This window comes from Colobus angolensis, unplaced genomic scaffold (genome assembly GCF_000951035.1).
Source record: "Colobus angolensis palliatus isolate OR3802 unplaced genomic scaffold, Cang.pa_1.0 Scaffold58, whole genome shotgun sequence".
In the NCBI taxonomy this organism is placed as follows: domain Eukaryota; kingdom Metazoa; phylum Chordata; class Mammalia; order Primates; family Cercopithecidae; genus Colobus; species Colobus angolensis.
This window is the reverse complement of record NW_012119376.1, coordinates 14,106,344-14,119,161: the sequence shown is the minus strand read 5'-3', so window position 1 is coordinate 14,119,161 and position 12,818 is coordinate 14,106,344. Positions and strand designations below refer to the sequence as shown.

Genomic DNA, 12,818 nt, shown 5'->3' with positions numbered 1-12,818 from the left:
ATCTCAGCTCACTGCAACCTCCACCTCCCAGGTTCATGTGATTCTCCTGCCCCAGCCTCCCGAGTAGCTGGGATTACAGGTGCCCACCACCAGGCCCAGATACTTTTTTTTTTTTTTTTGTATTTTTAGTAGAGACAGGGTTTCACTACAAGAACACAGATAAACAAAATGTAATATTGGGTATGACAATCCAGTTTTCTTCAGGCCCAGAATAATTGTTTGTCTTTTTGGTACCCAATGGCAACATAAAAATTGGAGTATATTCCAAAACATCCCAATTTCCATGAGTTATGTTTCCATGAATTGTCAAGCACTTCTTGAGCTTACATACATTTTCACTGAAACGGTGACATTTCTTGGCATAACAGTTTCCATGAGTGGGCTACCTGCTGTGTAATGAAATCTTCCTGAATTGTCTCTTTTGTACTTAAAGGTATGTCTTGTCTCCTAAGACTTGGTTCCAAAATTTGGAAGGATAAAGTGGTTTTTCTCTTTCTTTACACTTCATCATTTAATGTCCTCTTTTTTCTTCTCTCTTTTGAATAAAAGATATTTACTATTTTTTTCCTTCTCATGTGTCTCTACAAGTTGTCAGACTCAAATTTCCTTTAATTAATGAGTTGGAAGCCTCAGAAGAATTGGTAATTTGTACAGTTTTGGTAAGAATTGGTAATTTGTACAGTTTGTAGAGTCAAAATCTTACAGCGAGATTTGCTTTTTATTTTGACTCCAAATATATATATATATATATATGTTCAGTTATAGGTAGAAAAAGATGCTAACCAACAGAGAATAGAGCTTTTGGTCATAGTTAAGAATTATCTTTTTCCATTAGAGACAATAATCAGAGTGGACAGTTCTAAGTACATGGACAAGAGGCAGCTGCTACCCACCCCATACTTTTTATAGTTTCATTCCTGCCATTTTAAACAATTATAATAAAAAACCCCAAATATGATAGCAGATACAGGCAACTGTCCTAACCGTGATTTCTCCATAGCCAGGCCTGGGAGAAAATAAAGCATGGAAATGTTATGGTTTTAAGTTTATGAATATAGTATCATATCAGATATTTTTCCTCATCGAGGTTAACCTTCTTTTTTAGATCTTATAGTAGACCTCCATATACTACTGAGAAGAGTGTTAATTCCCTAATAAATGGTCATCAATATTGCCAGTGATTATGTTTGTGAGTGGTCCAAGTTGCTGTTTTTCCTGGAAGATGAATGTGTTCAGGGGCCATTCTGCTATTTCTGTGCTCTCAATTGAGTCATTTTTCCAAGATGTAGCAGGCAATAGTGCTAGGCTCCAGCCCCGAAAAGGGTCTGTCTTTAGGTTCTTTGTTTTAAAATAGGATTATATTACTCTAGCAGCATTAATAAAGGGATGTGATGGCAAAACATGAGGAATCAAGGCAAGATTTTGAACATACTACCATAGAGCTTGGTTCAGTAACATTTTTTCTGCATAATATTTTGAAATTGTGGTATGCTGTTTCATATTGTATATAGCTGAGCCTACACACAAATTGTCTTGAATAATACAGAACTCTGGATCAGAGGCTTAGGGTTTGTAGAGCCAGACAGATTGATTTCACATCCCCTTGTTGTCAGATACTCTCCGAAAGATTTCACACAAGTTACTTTGCTGAGCTTACTTTTTTCACCTGTAAAATGGGGATAGTAAATACCACCGTCCTCAGAGAGCTGTCTTAGAGATTAAATGAATGAGTAAACTCAAGTGCCTGGTGTTAAGTGTCCAATAAATGTTAGGTTTTAAAATTCTTGTCTTGAATTTCTCCATTGTTTTCTATCTTTCATTATGATTAATTCACTTAATGCTTATGAAAAAGTCTCTAACATTATCTAGCTTTCCTTCATTTGTGCAGAATATCTTGATAAATACTGTTAGTTAACGACACATTTCATATATATATATATATATATTTTTTTTTTTTTCTCCCTCCCGCCCTGAGATGGAGTATTGCTCTGTCACCCAGGCTGCAGTGCAGTGGCGTGATCTCAGCTCACTGCAACCTCCACCTCCCAGGTTCAAGTGATTCTTCTGCCTCAGTCTCCTGAGTTGCTGGGACTACAGGCATGCACCACCATGCCTGGTTAATTTTTGCATTTTTAATAGAGGCAGGGTTTCATTATGTTAGACAGGCTGGTCTTGAACTCCTTACCTCGTGAGCCACCCACCTCGGCCTCCCAAAGTGCTGGGATGATAGGTGTGAGCCACCGTGCCTGGCCATATTTCATTTTATTTTTTTATAGAGTCAGGGTCGCACTCGGTCACTCCTGCATTCAGGCTGGAGTACAGTGGTATGATCATAGCTCACTATAACCTTGAACTCCTGGGCTCAAACAATCCTCCTCCCTCAGCCTTCTGAGTAGCTAGGACTGAGGCATGTGCCACTATGCCCAGCTAATTTTTTAAATTTTTTTGTAGAGATGGGGTCTCACTGTGTTACCCAGGCTGGTCTTGCACTCCTGGTCTCAAGTGCTTCTCTCGCCTTGGCCTCCCAACGTGCTGGCATTATAGGTATGAGCCATGGTGCCTGTACCTATTCTTAATTGCACATTTTCAGAAGCAGTGCCAATAGGGAATAATTAATAATACAGTTAAGTTGGTAGGATTTATTGCACGAACATTGTCCTCCTGGGCTCTGAGTTTGAGTAGAGGACCTTTTTGTTTGGAGACCAGATATGTAAGTATTAACTCAAGATGGCTGCTAGTAGGGCATAAAATTGGAAGTGGAGGGGGCAAGATTGCTACCTGGTGCTAGAAAGACTGAGGTGCATATAAATACAGCCATTAGACAATCTGTTCTCTTCTTCCCCTCCCCCTCAAATACTATTTTGCAACGCAAATTAAAAGCTTTATAATGAACTTACCTGATTTACAGATAAAGATATCAAAACTCTGACAAGGAGACATGAGTTTCATAACTGTTAATACCTGACATCTGGGATTCAAACCCATGGTTTCCTGACTCTAAAGGTTTTATCACTATACTGATGCTGGTGATGGGGAAATGCCAGGAGTTACTTTCCTCAGTGAAGAACGTTCCCTGCAAATACGTCTTCATTGAACACAAAAAGTAATGTTTAGGATAATTGTTCACTGGTTGTTAGGCTATTTCCTTTGTTATTTTGATCACAAAATCATATAATGCTAGGACTATAGAGGATCCTAATATTCCTACTGCCTTATTTTTGGATGAAGAAACAGAGGTCCAGAGAAGACCAAGGGCTTGTCTCGTGTTTCCTAGCTGGCTAGTGGCAGTCGTAAGGCTGGGAAGAACCTCATTCTGTGTCACCTCTCCAGTGTTCAATCTTTGCTCTAGGTTCTGATGTTACCATTTTTAGGGTTACAGGCCATTTATTTGCTTTGTAATCTTAATAAGGTTTATATTACTGCTTTTAGGACTATTTTACATTTATATACAAAATCATTTTATATTTTAAAACATACATCTATATTCACTCATGTGTTGGTGAATTTGGAGGAATAATGGAAGAGTTTAAAGTTGCTGTTTATAAGTCACTAAGCTGTGAAGAAACACAACTGGTTATAAAAGTGGAATTTTACTTAAAATTGTAATGTTCATTGTATGATAGAATGGAATGTCCTCTTTAAATCACGGTAAAATAAGCATATTTACATTTTAAATAGTCTGAAAAAGCGAAAGCAATTTAAAGACATGTAAATCTCTAAACATTAATTTTAATTATGTGGATAGACCTCCTAGTTTAATTTAATCAGTCAGATCTTTGCTTTTTATTCCATAGATCTTCACAGTATTTCTAATTTGGAAGTCACAGTGCATATTAATGTACCTGTGACATATAGGAACAACTGTGTTCCTTGATGACACTCTCAAATACTCTTTGATATTTGTATCAAAATTATCAAAATTCTATCAGAAAAAAAGCATTGAAAACAGATACTAGTGTTTGTCAACATCTTCACTGGTTTTTTTCTAAAGTGCAACAAATATAATTTGTAAAAGTGACAATCTTCATTTTTCCATGCTGCAGGCTCTTTTTGCTTGGATGAGTATGAAAGTAGGTGGACTATGTTCAGAACCACTTGTGGTGTTTAGCATCATCATGTTCCCTCTCCTTCTAATCCATGGGAAATAGGTGTGCCTAGCGAGTAAATAGAGGAGCAAGAAAGAATTGGGGTGGGATTTCTGGCACTATGGGCAATTTTTCTTTCCTAGAGTGTCATAAACTAAGGCTATTCTCTCTATAAGATAACAGATTTTGAACAATTATATGAAATCTGTTCTTTCATGGAATAACGTTCAAAATCTAGCCTGTCTTAAAATTAGTTGTTTTCCTGCCCCTGAATTTGCTCAATCACCTTGTGGCTTCATTCGGAAAGATGCCCTAATCTTTTATGTTTTTGTCAGTGATGCATCTATATTAGAGTAATTTTGTAGGCTGTTGACATATTTGATGGTATAATTTCAAAATTCATAGTATTGATTACTACTTTAGTAGGGGAATAAGGCAGTATCTTAGAAAGCAGGAATTTAAAAGATATGCCGTACCATACAGATAACAGTTGATAGCCTCTTTCCCCACGCTTAGCCTGTCATTTCTATTGTTCATGCAGTTTGCTAGGTAGTTAATGGTACTTCATACAAGTTGTGGTTCCAGTGTTCTGCTCTGTTGGGTTTTCTGTTCATAAACAACAATCTCTTGTGGATAAAAGAAAGCTCTTCCTCTTTAAGTAGCAGACAGAAAATACGGTTTTTTTTTTTCGGGTTTGAATTTTCATGTGTAATTACTGCAGTTGTCTGTAGGAGAAAGGACTCATTGTGGTTTTTCTCGGCTATCATTCGTAAAGACATGCAGATAGCCAGACAGCACACATGGCACTGACCTACGGGCGGGCACTCACAGTTTTGTGAGAATTAGGGAGCGTATAGCCACTTCCCTCTCTGAATGCCAGTCCCAGAGCAGTTGCATTAGGCTGGAGGACTGGAGGTGGAGCCTTTTTTGCTCACAGCAGCAAGTTGCCTTCTCCTTTCTCTCTCCCTGCGGCGTGTGCGTTGGCTTTTCAAGCTGCCTGTGCTGCTCTGTGGAGTGAAAAAGGCAGGGTGTGCTCGCAGACTGTGCTATAAACTGCAGTTTCTATTTGGGGTCCTCACGGAGAAGAACACCAGGAAAGACAGACAGGACCAGTGCCATGGGCCAGCTTTGCTGCTTTCCTTTCTCAAGAGATGAAGGAAAAATCAGTAAGTGGGATTTGTACTGTGCAGAATCCTAAGTGCTTTACTATTTTGTGTGGTTGTCTTCTAGGGGTAGTTTTGCTCTTTTTTTAATAGGAAAGATAGCAGACTAATCAGCTATGATTTTTAATGTGTGTTTCTTAAAGGGACTGGTAGGTGTGTAATTACAAATTAACTGTAAAAGTACTGCAACTCAGTAGATGGGCTGTGTTAAAAATACAAAATACTGAAAACTCATTTCTGATTCTCCTCTGTTGGTATTCTCCCAGCTCATTTTTATCACACTACGTTAGAGTCAGAGTTTAGTTTTGAGTTTCTTTAAATCACTGCATTCAATTTGATATACTGTACAAGCCAGACTTCATTTTTCTTATCTGAAACTGGCGTATTTTCAGAGCAATGCTCAACAGTAACAGATAGAGAGGTAAAGCTGGTTCTAAAATGACACATATTAGACACTTGCAGATATTTTCATGTGTCCCCTGCTTTGTTCTTCCTGGAAGGGATTCAAGTGTGCCTATGAGACCACTCTAAACAAGTGATGCCGCTTTGCTTCTAGCAGAAACCCCACTGAACCTGCCTACATGAATGTTGAATTCCACAGCTGCTTATGCCCAGAGAAGAGAACTTAAAGTGGTGACATTTGCACTGAATTTTGTTCTTCACTGGCTTATGTGTATTCACTTACATTTTAGCTTTGTTAAATGGAATACTGGCACTTTAATTAGTATGCCGAATAGAGTTTGCCTTACCCTAGTTGCCCCGAAATAGGGAATTTTTACTTCCTTTTCAATATAATGTTTCCAGTCATACTTGCTAAAATTTCAGCCACATTTGTGTCATATCAGTGCTTGATTCTAATTTAAATAGGTCCATGGAATTTCATAATATCTGGTTCAGATGCTGAAAGATCTACATCTGGTTTATATTTCCTGCTGCTTGTTCTTCAGGAAACTAGCCAGGGACTGTTTAAAAAAATAATACATATGCTATACCTGTTCACTTGGGAAATAAGACGGTTTTTACAGTAACTCTTTGGGGAATCCTTTGGAATAAATGCTGAAGTCTCCAAACATTGGAAACTGTGGAGCATTTGATTGTTAACAAGGAGCCAATAAACTGTGCTTTAAATTTTACTTGTGAAAGGATACCGTACAGTATGTGACAACCCTGCTCTTACAGCTTGAGATGACCTTATAACAAAATCATTCACTTCTAACAAAGAGCATTGGCATTCATTTGGCAGCCCAAGACTTCTCAGGTTATTTGTCAGAATGATTTATTTGTAGTTCCTGAAGATTTGGGTTGGTTGAATTTTTTCTTGGAGAACGCTTCTCTCTGAAAAACCTCGGCATGGGCCGATGCAGGGATAGTGAATTCTTTCCCCACCCTCTTCACTTTCTATTCCACTGCTCGGGGTTTTCCCTTGGAGTGCCTGCTCTCCTGTTCTGTTTCTCTTCTTCCCCTGTCTGTAAGCATCTTTTGGCTCCATCTGAGGAAGTGAAGTTTCAACTCCAGAAGGAATTTGTTCTTTTCTGTCTTCATTATCAGGGACTATTGGAGAACAGTCTTCTGTTTTACATATGGTGCTTCCTAATATTGATGGATAGGAAGTAATATGTACTCCTTTTGGGGTTTACTGTCTCAAGTTCCAAACTTTAAGAAAAAATGAAGATAAAACATCGTATCTGAAGTGAAGCCTGAGTCTGGAGGTGCAAATTATGGTTAGAAGAAATGCATTTGCATCCCTACCCGATTCACTCCTGATGGCCCCTTGGGTCCTCTCCATTTTCTCCCCATTATTCTTTCTTCTGTCTGATTTTGTGGTTACTTCACTGTTTTTCTCCTCCTAATCTGCTTCACACTCCATTCACACACCCCATGCACAAACATATGCACATTGTAGAGCTGTTTCCTGGTGCAGTGTTTAATTTCTTTGCTACAGGATGGTCTAAAGAGAGGCTTCTGTGCCAGGCACCGCTGTCCTTCTGGTAGTATGTACCTAACAGTACTTATAAAGGGGACATTTAAAAAGTGGCAGAGAATTTATTGCTCAGCATGCCTCAAGGAGCATATAAATTAGCACAAACTGTGGGATCCAGTCTGTAAGTTGTGCTGCTAATGTGAAAGAATCCATAATAGACATTTGGGAGGGTCCAGCTTTTTCCTCATCTTGCTGCTGGATTGTACAGTAACCTCCTGGGTCTTGTTTATCTTTGTGTCATCACCTAATAGCCTTGTTAGCCTACTTAGAGCAACATACTACTTGAGCACATACTAAAAGCAAAGCACAAAAATGTGAATACCCACTCCTTCTAATTCTGTAACAGGCGGTGGCCCTGGAATGTTCTTCCTTGAAGGGAGCCCAAATTATGGATAATTTGATAAGTTTTTGGTGAAAGTTTAAATGTGTGGGTGTTATTCTCAAAACACAGGTGAGTTGGAAAGCTCGTCCTCTGCAGTCCTACAGAGATACAGCAAGGACATACCCAGTTGGTCAAGTGGTAAGAGTCAAGTGACCCCTCCTGTCTCCTGCTGCTATTTTATCCTGCTTTTGCCCTTTGGTGGTGGTGATGGATAGAAATAATTCTAATTTAATTGATTTATTAGTGCTACCATTTTAGTGTATTGATAGCAAATGATGATTTTTTAAAATGAACTAGTCATGCGGAAGCCTAAGCTGTAGAAAGTTAACTATATGCATAACCAGAAATATTTTATGCAGTTTTAATTGATATCTAATAAATATACATATTTATGGGGCACATGTGATATTTTGGTACATGCATACAATGTGTAAGGATCAAATCAGGGCAATTAGGTTATCCATCACCTCAAACATTTATCATTTCCTCGTGGCAGGAATACTTCAACTCCTTTCTTCCAGCTATTTTGGAATGTACAATAAATTGTTTTTAACTATAGTCACGTTACTGTGCTGTCAAACATTAGAACGGATTCCTTCTATCTGTGTTTGTACCCATTCACCTCTCATCATCTTTCTCCCCGACAACTCCCCAGCCCCGGTAACCATCATTCTACTCTATCTCCATGAGATCCACTTTTTTTTTTTGCTCCAGCGTAGGAGTGAGAACATAACAATATTTGCCTTTATGTGCCTTGCTTATTTCACTTCCCATAATGACCTACGTTTCCATCCATGTTGCTGAAAGTGACAGGATTTTATTCTTTTTTATAGCTGAATCGTATTCCATAGTATATATACCACATGATTTCATTATCCATTCATCCACTGATGGAAAGTTAGGTTGATTCCGTATTTGGCTCTAGTGAATAATGCTGCAGCAAACATCAGGGTGCAGGTATTCCTTTGATACACTGATTTCCTTTTCTGTGGATAGATACCCAGTAGTGGGATTGCGAGAAATTTTGCCAATGGGTTGAATAGTGAAATACAGCAGAGCTTGTCATGACTTATTTATTAATTAGTGCAGCACAAAACAACTTTTTGTTTAAATCTTGAAAGTTAAACATTTTTCCAAACTGTATACTTTTTTTGTCACCACAGTAAGTAGAATACACTCTCAATAAATTCATATTTCTTGGAAGATTAGAACTTTTCTTTTTTTATACAGGAACATTCTTAACATTACAAATTACAGTAAATATTATAGGATTAACAATTACTATAGATATTTTCCAATGTAGTTTTTGCTGACTAGTTATATAGAACATGATTTCTTTGAATTACCTAATTTCTCATATTGAGCTGCCTGAAAGGAATGTCCATCATGAACAGAAATGTCATTACAGATAACCCACAGGGGTCAATATTGCAGAGTCATATGGACCACTGTGGGTTATATATCTCCTTAAGCAAACCTCACAAGAAAGCTTAATAACTATGTATATACTTCTGTAACTAATTAGAAAACATTCTATTTTCTCTTTTCCTGTTGCAGATTTTCCCATTTTGAAGTACATTGCTTTTATATAGAGTTAAGTAGATGAATGGCTAAAGATGAACTGACCTACTTCATGAGTTAGTCAGTCTCTTGTCACTAATTATTCAAGGATAGGATGGGGATATCATAAGGACATCACCTTCTAGGGGTGTTGTAAAGGGAGAATGGACTTGCTAATGAATGAATGCATTGACAACTCAGTTTCTTTCTAACCCTGATATTCTGTGATGACTGAAAATGAAATATTAGAATAAGTATGTGTTTTAATAAGACACATTTTAATTTTATACATGAAATATGTGTCAGTATAGTCTTTTGTGAGGGATGAATTACTGGGACCATTTATAGTACTCATTTTATAAATATGAGTCAAATGTTGAGATAATTTCTGATGATATTACATTAACCCATAAATTGAGGTATGCAGTGTGGATTTAATGTCTGGTGAATACTTATATATAACCATAATTACCATAAAGGTGATCAAATTTTACACAAGGAAATCTATATTTAGATTTTCCAATTACCTGGAAGTCATCCTAGAAATCCTACAGCCTTATACTTTGCTCTTCTCATTTGCATCTAAGATATGCTGACTTCATGGTTACCTTTCATATGTCTGCTCTATCTTATCACAAGGATTTCAAACACCTCGTATTCAGGGTATGTATTGTACATCTCTCTTAGTAGCACCAAACCCTAACATAGTGTCTTACCCAGAGGAGGCATGTTCTAAATGCTTGTCGATGAAGGGAATGATACACATTTCTTGTGAGTGTGAGAGAGCTTCAGTGTCAATCAGTCTATCAGAGGATAGAATATGGAATAACTCTGGTTAATGTTGGAACCCATGAAGAGCTTTGGTTACTGAACGTACCAGAGAAACATTTTAACAGGCTCACACTTCGACTTTACATTCTGGGCCCCAGGGAATGTGGATGGGGAGCCTCCCATCAAAGGACAGTGACACTTTATTTTTCTTCCTTGCCGGTAAAAATGTGTTTGCCCACAGGGGACACGGTATAACTCCAGTTCTGCCACTGCCTGTTGAAAACATACGGCCCATTGCTTGGCAAGCAGTTCTTACTGTAGACCAAGCACAGGCCTGGGAGAACAGAGAACGGGGTGAGAAACCCAGCTCTGCTATTACATCTTGTCTGAGCAAGCTGCTAACATCTCAGGACTTCAGTTCCTCAGATTTAAGAAGTGGGGGTTGAACTACTCTTGTTTTGAAAGTTTAATTTATTTTTTCCCATTTGCCCCTTAGAGCTAAGAGTCTAGGGAATAAAAGAATGAGTGATGTAGATGTGATGCAATTGTTTTTCTTCCTCCTCCTCATCTTCCTCTTTGACTTGCCCTCTTTCTCTTTCTCCTCTTCTTAATTTATTTAATGCTTGCTGTGTGCCAAGTACTAGGCTGGAATTATGTTCAAGACTGCTTATTAAATGCAACTGGTAGAAAATAGATGCTCCCCTGTCTCATTTAAGAGGGCAAGTTGCTGAAAGCCAGAAGTGTGGGGGATTTCTCAGTTACAGTCCTCTGGGGTGCCATGGGGCTGAGAGCTGGTAGAAGGCTGGGATCCCAGGCAGCTCGGTATGTGCTGCCCGCTTTCTGAAGCAGTGAAGCCAGAGGTGTTGTGTGTAACCTGGGACTACATTTTGCATAAGATTTCTGTGGGTAATATTGTGGTGGAGCAGGAATGGTGTGCAAGTTTACACAAACATTTAACCATAGTCACTAAAGATTCGATTTTCCCTTTATTAAATAATTTGTAATTTGTAATCAGGAAGCTTATGTTTCTAAAATCAAGTAAAGGAACATTAGAGCAAATGCTAGTAGTTACTATTCGTATCTCACTTTCCCGATTCCTTCTATTAATTCACAGGCTGTGTGGTAACTGTATTCCTTCTTGTTATTCTGACATTAATTTTAGAGTTTGCAGGATTCTACCATCAAATGTTGAATAATTTTTATGAGGAATAACAAGGTCGTAGACTTGTTCCCAGCCCCCAGTAGAGCCATTGACTGCCATGAGCTGTATCCAGAAGCCCTGTCCTTCAGCATTGTGACGTGGTCTGTCCCGTGTCGTCTTCCTGGGGGGCCATGAAAGAAGAAGCGGGACTCTGATATACCGAAAGCTTTTGGCTAATAAAAGAAAGCTTCATATCTGTTGCTCCTTCCTGGAGCATTATTATTATTTTAAGAGATGACCCAGGCAGGTCTCAAACTGCTGACCTCAAGCCATCCTCCCACCTCAGCCTCCCAGAGTATTGGGATTATAGGTGTGAGCCACTGCACCCAGCCATGGATTTGCATTTTAATAAGACCAAATTATCCCAAGTGCTCTTGGGAAATATTTATAGTAAAATAATGAAATAAAAAATAAAATAAATAAGCAGTGATGATGACTTAGCCCAACTCAAAAGAGTTTCAGAATTCTCAGTTTCTATGTGGTAGAAAAATAGAGGCTCTAGAAACAAAATGGCTCAGTTTGCACTTTTGGTTCTGACATTTGCCGTTTATCTTCTCTAAGCTTTTTTCTGTACCTTTGTCTTAAACAGTATCTACCTATTGTGAAAATTAAATAAGCTAATGCCTATAAAATTCCTGACAGTGTGCTTGGCATATAATAGACTCAGTAAATATAAATTTCTCTGTAGCAAATAGTGTGTTAATTGCATAGCTGCAGTCAGAAGTCAGCTTGAGCTTGGGCAACATGGTGAAAATTAACTGGGTGTGATGATGTGCACCTGTAGTCCCAACCACTCGGGAGGCTGAAATGCCATGATTGCACCACTGCACTCCAGCCTGGGTGACAAAGTGAGACAGACCTTGTCTCAAAAAAAAAAAAAAAAAAAAAAAAAGTCAGCTTGGCAGAACTATACTTTTATTTCTACCTTATGCAGTAGAGATAAAAAGGCACTAAGAATGTCAGACCTTGAATTGTCGAGTAGACTTGTGGCATTGATCTGGCATTGATCCTCATTTCCTATGGGGAACTCTTTCCCCCTCTTCTTGGGGTCTTGTCCATCATGAAGCCTTATTTCCTGCACCAGGAGAGACATGTGGTCCCAGCAAAGTCAACCATGATCTTCCTTGAGATTTGATAGTGAGCCTGTCTTCCTTTTGGATTGTGAGCAGAAAGGCTGCCATCCTAAGATCACAGTACTTGGTACTGTAGAGCAAGTACAGTGAGGAAGAGCCATTCTGAGAATGGAGCCAGCACAGAGGGAAGTAAGCCTGGGGAAGGAAGAGTCATGATGAGTGTTTGAGCCTCTGAGTTCAGCCATGCCCAAGACCTTCTCCACTACGTGAAGCAATAAATCCTCTCCTTTTTCTTTCTTTACACTTGCTTGATTTAGGGGACACTCAGTGTGTGTATAAGTAGAAATAAAACCATAGTTATGCCAACCCGACTTCTAAGGTGACTGTGGTTACACAATTAATACACTTTTTTGTTGCAGGGAAATTATATTTACTGAATTTATTAGATGCCAAGTCCCAGTGTATATTCCGAAACAAATACTACCAAACCTAGTGAAGAAGCCAGAGCTCTCTGACTTATTCTTCATGTTCCATTTTAGTTGCAATGAAATGTAGCCTTAAGTCAGAGCTGCTGTTAAAGAGTAGCAGGTTCACTTCAATGA

At 38.5% G+C, this 12,818-nt stretch overlaps 2 protein-coding genes across 3 annotated transcripts in view; both read left to right on the top strand.

Moving 5' to 3' along the window:
* The window catches only part of LOC105526232 (A-kinase anchor protein 7 isoform gamma-like), a 94,249-nt gene that overhangs the window by 54,456 nt on the left and 26,975 nt on the right, over nucleotides 1-12,818 (top strand). The gene's annotated exons all lie outside the window — the stretch shown is intronic.
* Nucleotides 4,796-12,818, top strand: part of LOC105526231 (A-kinase anchor protein 7 isoforms alpha and beta) — a 34,995-nt gene continuing 26,972 nt past the window's right edge. Inside the window, exons 1-2 of one of the 2 annotated variants that reach the window (XM_011962169.1) lie at nucleotides 4,796-5,251; nucleotides 7,681-7,749. In XM_011962169.1, coding sequence (XP_011817559.1) covers nucleotides 5,203-5,251; nucleotides 7,681-7,749 — 118 coding nt within the window. In that variant the 5' untranslated portion in view covers nucleotides 4,796-5,202. The remainder of the gene's footprint in view (nucleotides 5,252-7,680; nucleotides 7,750-12,818) is intronic. The other variant, XM_011962170.1, reaches the window with a different exon arrangement.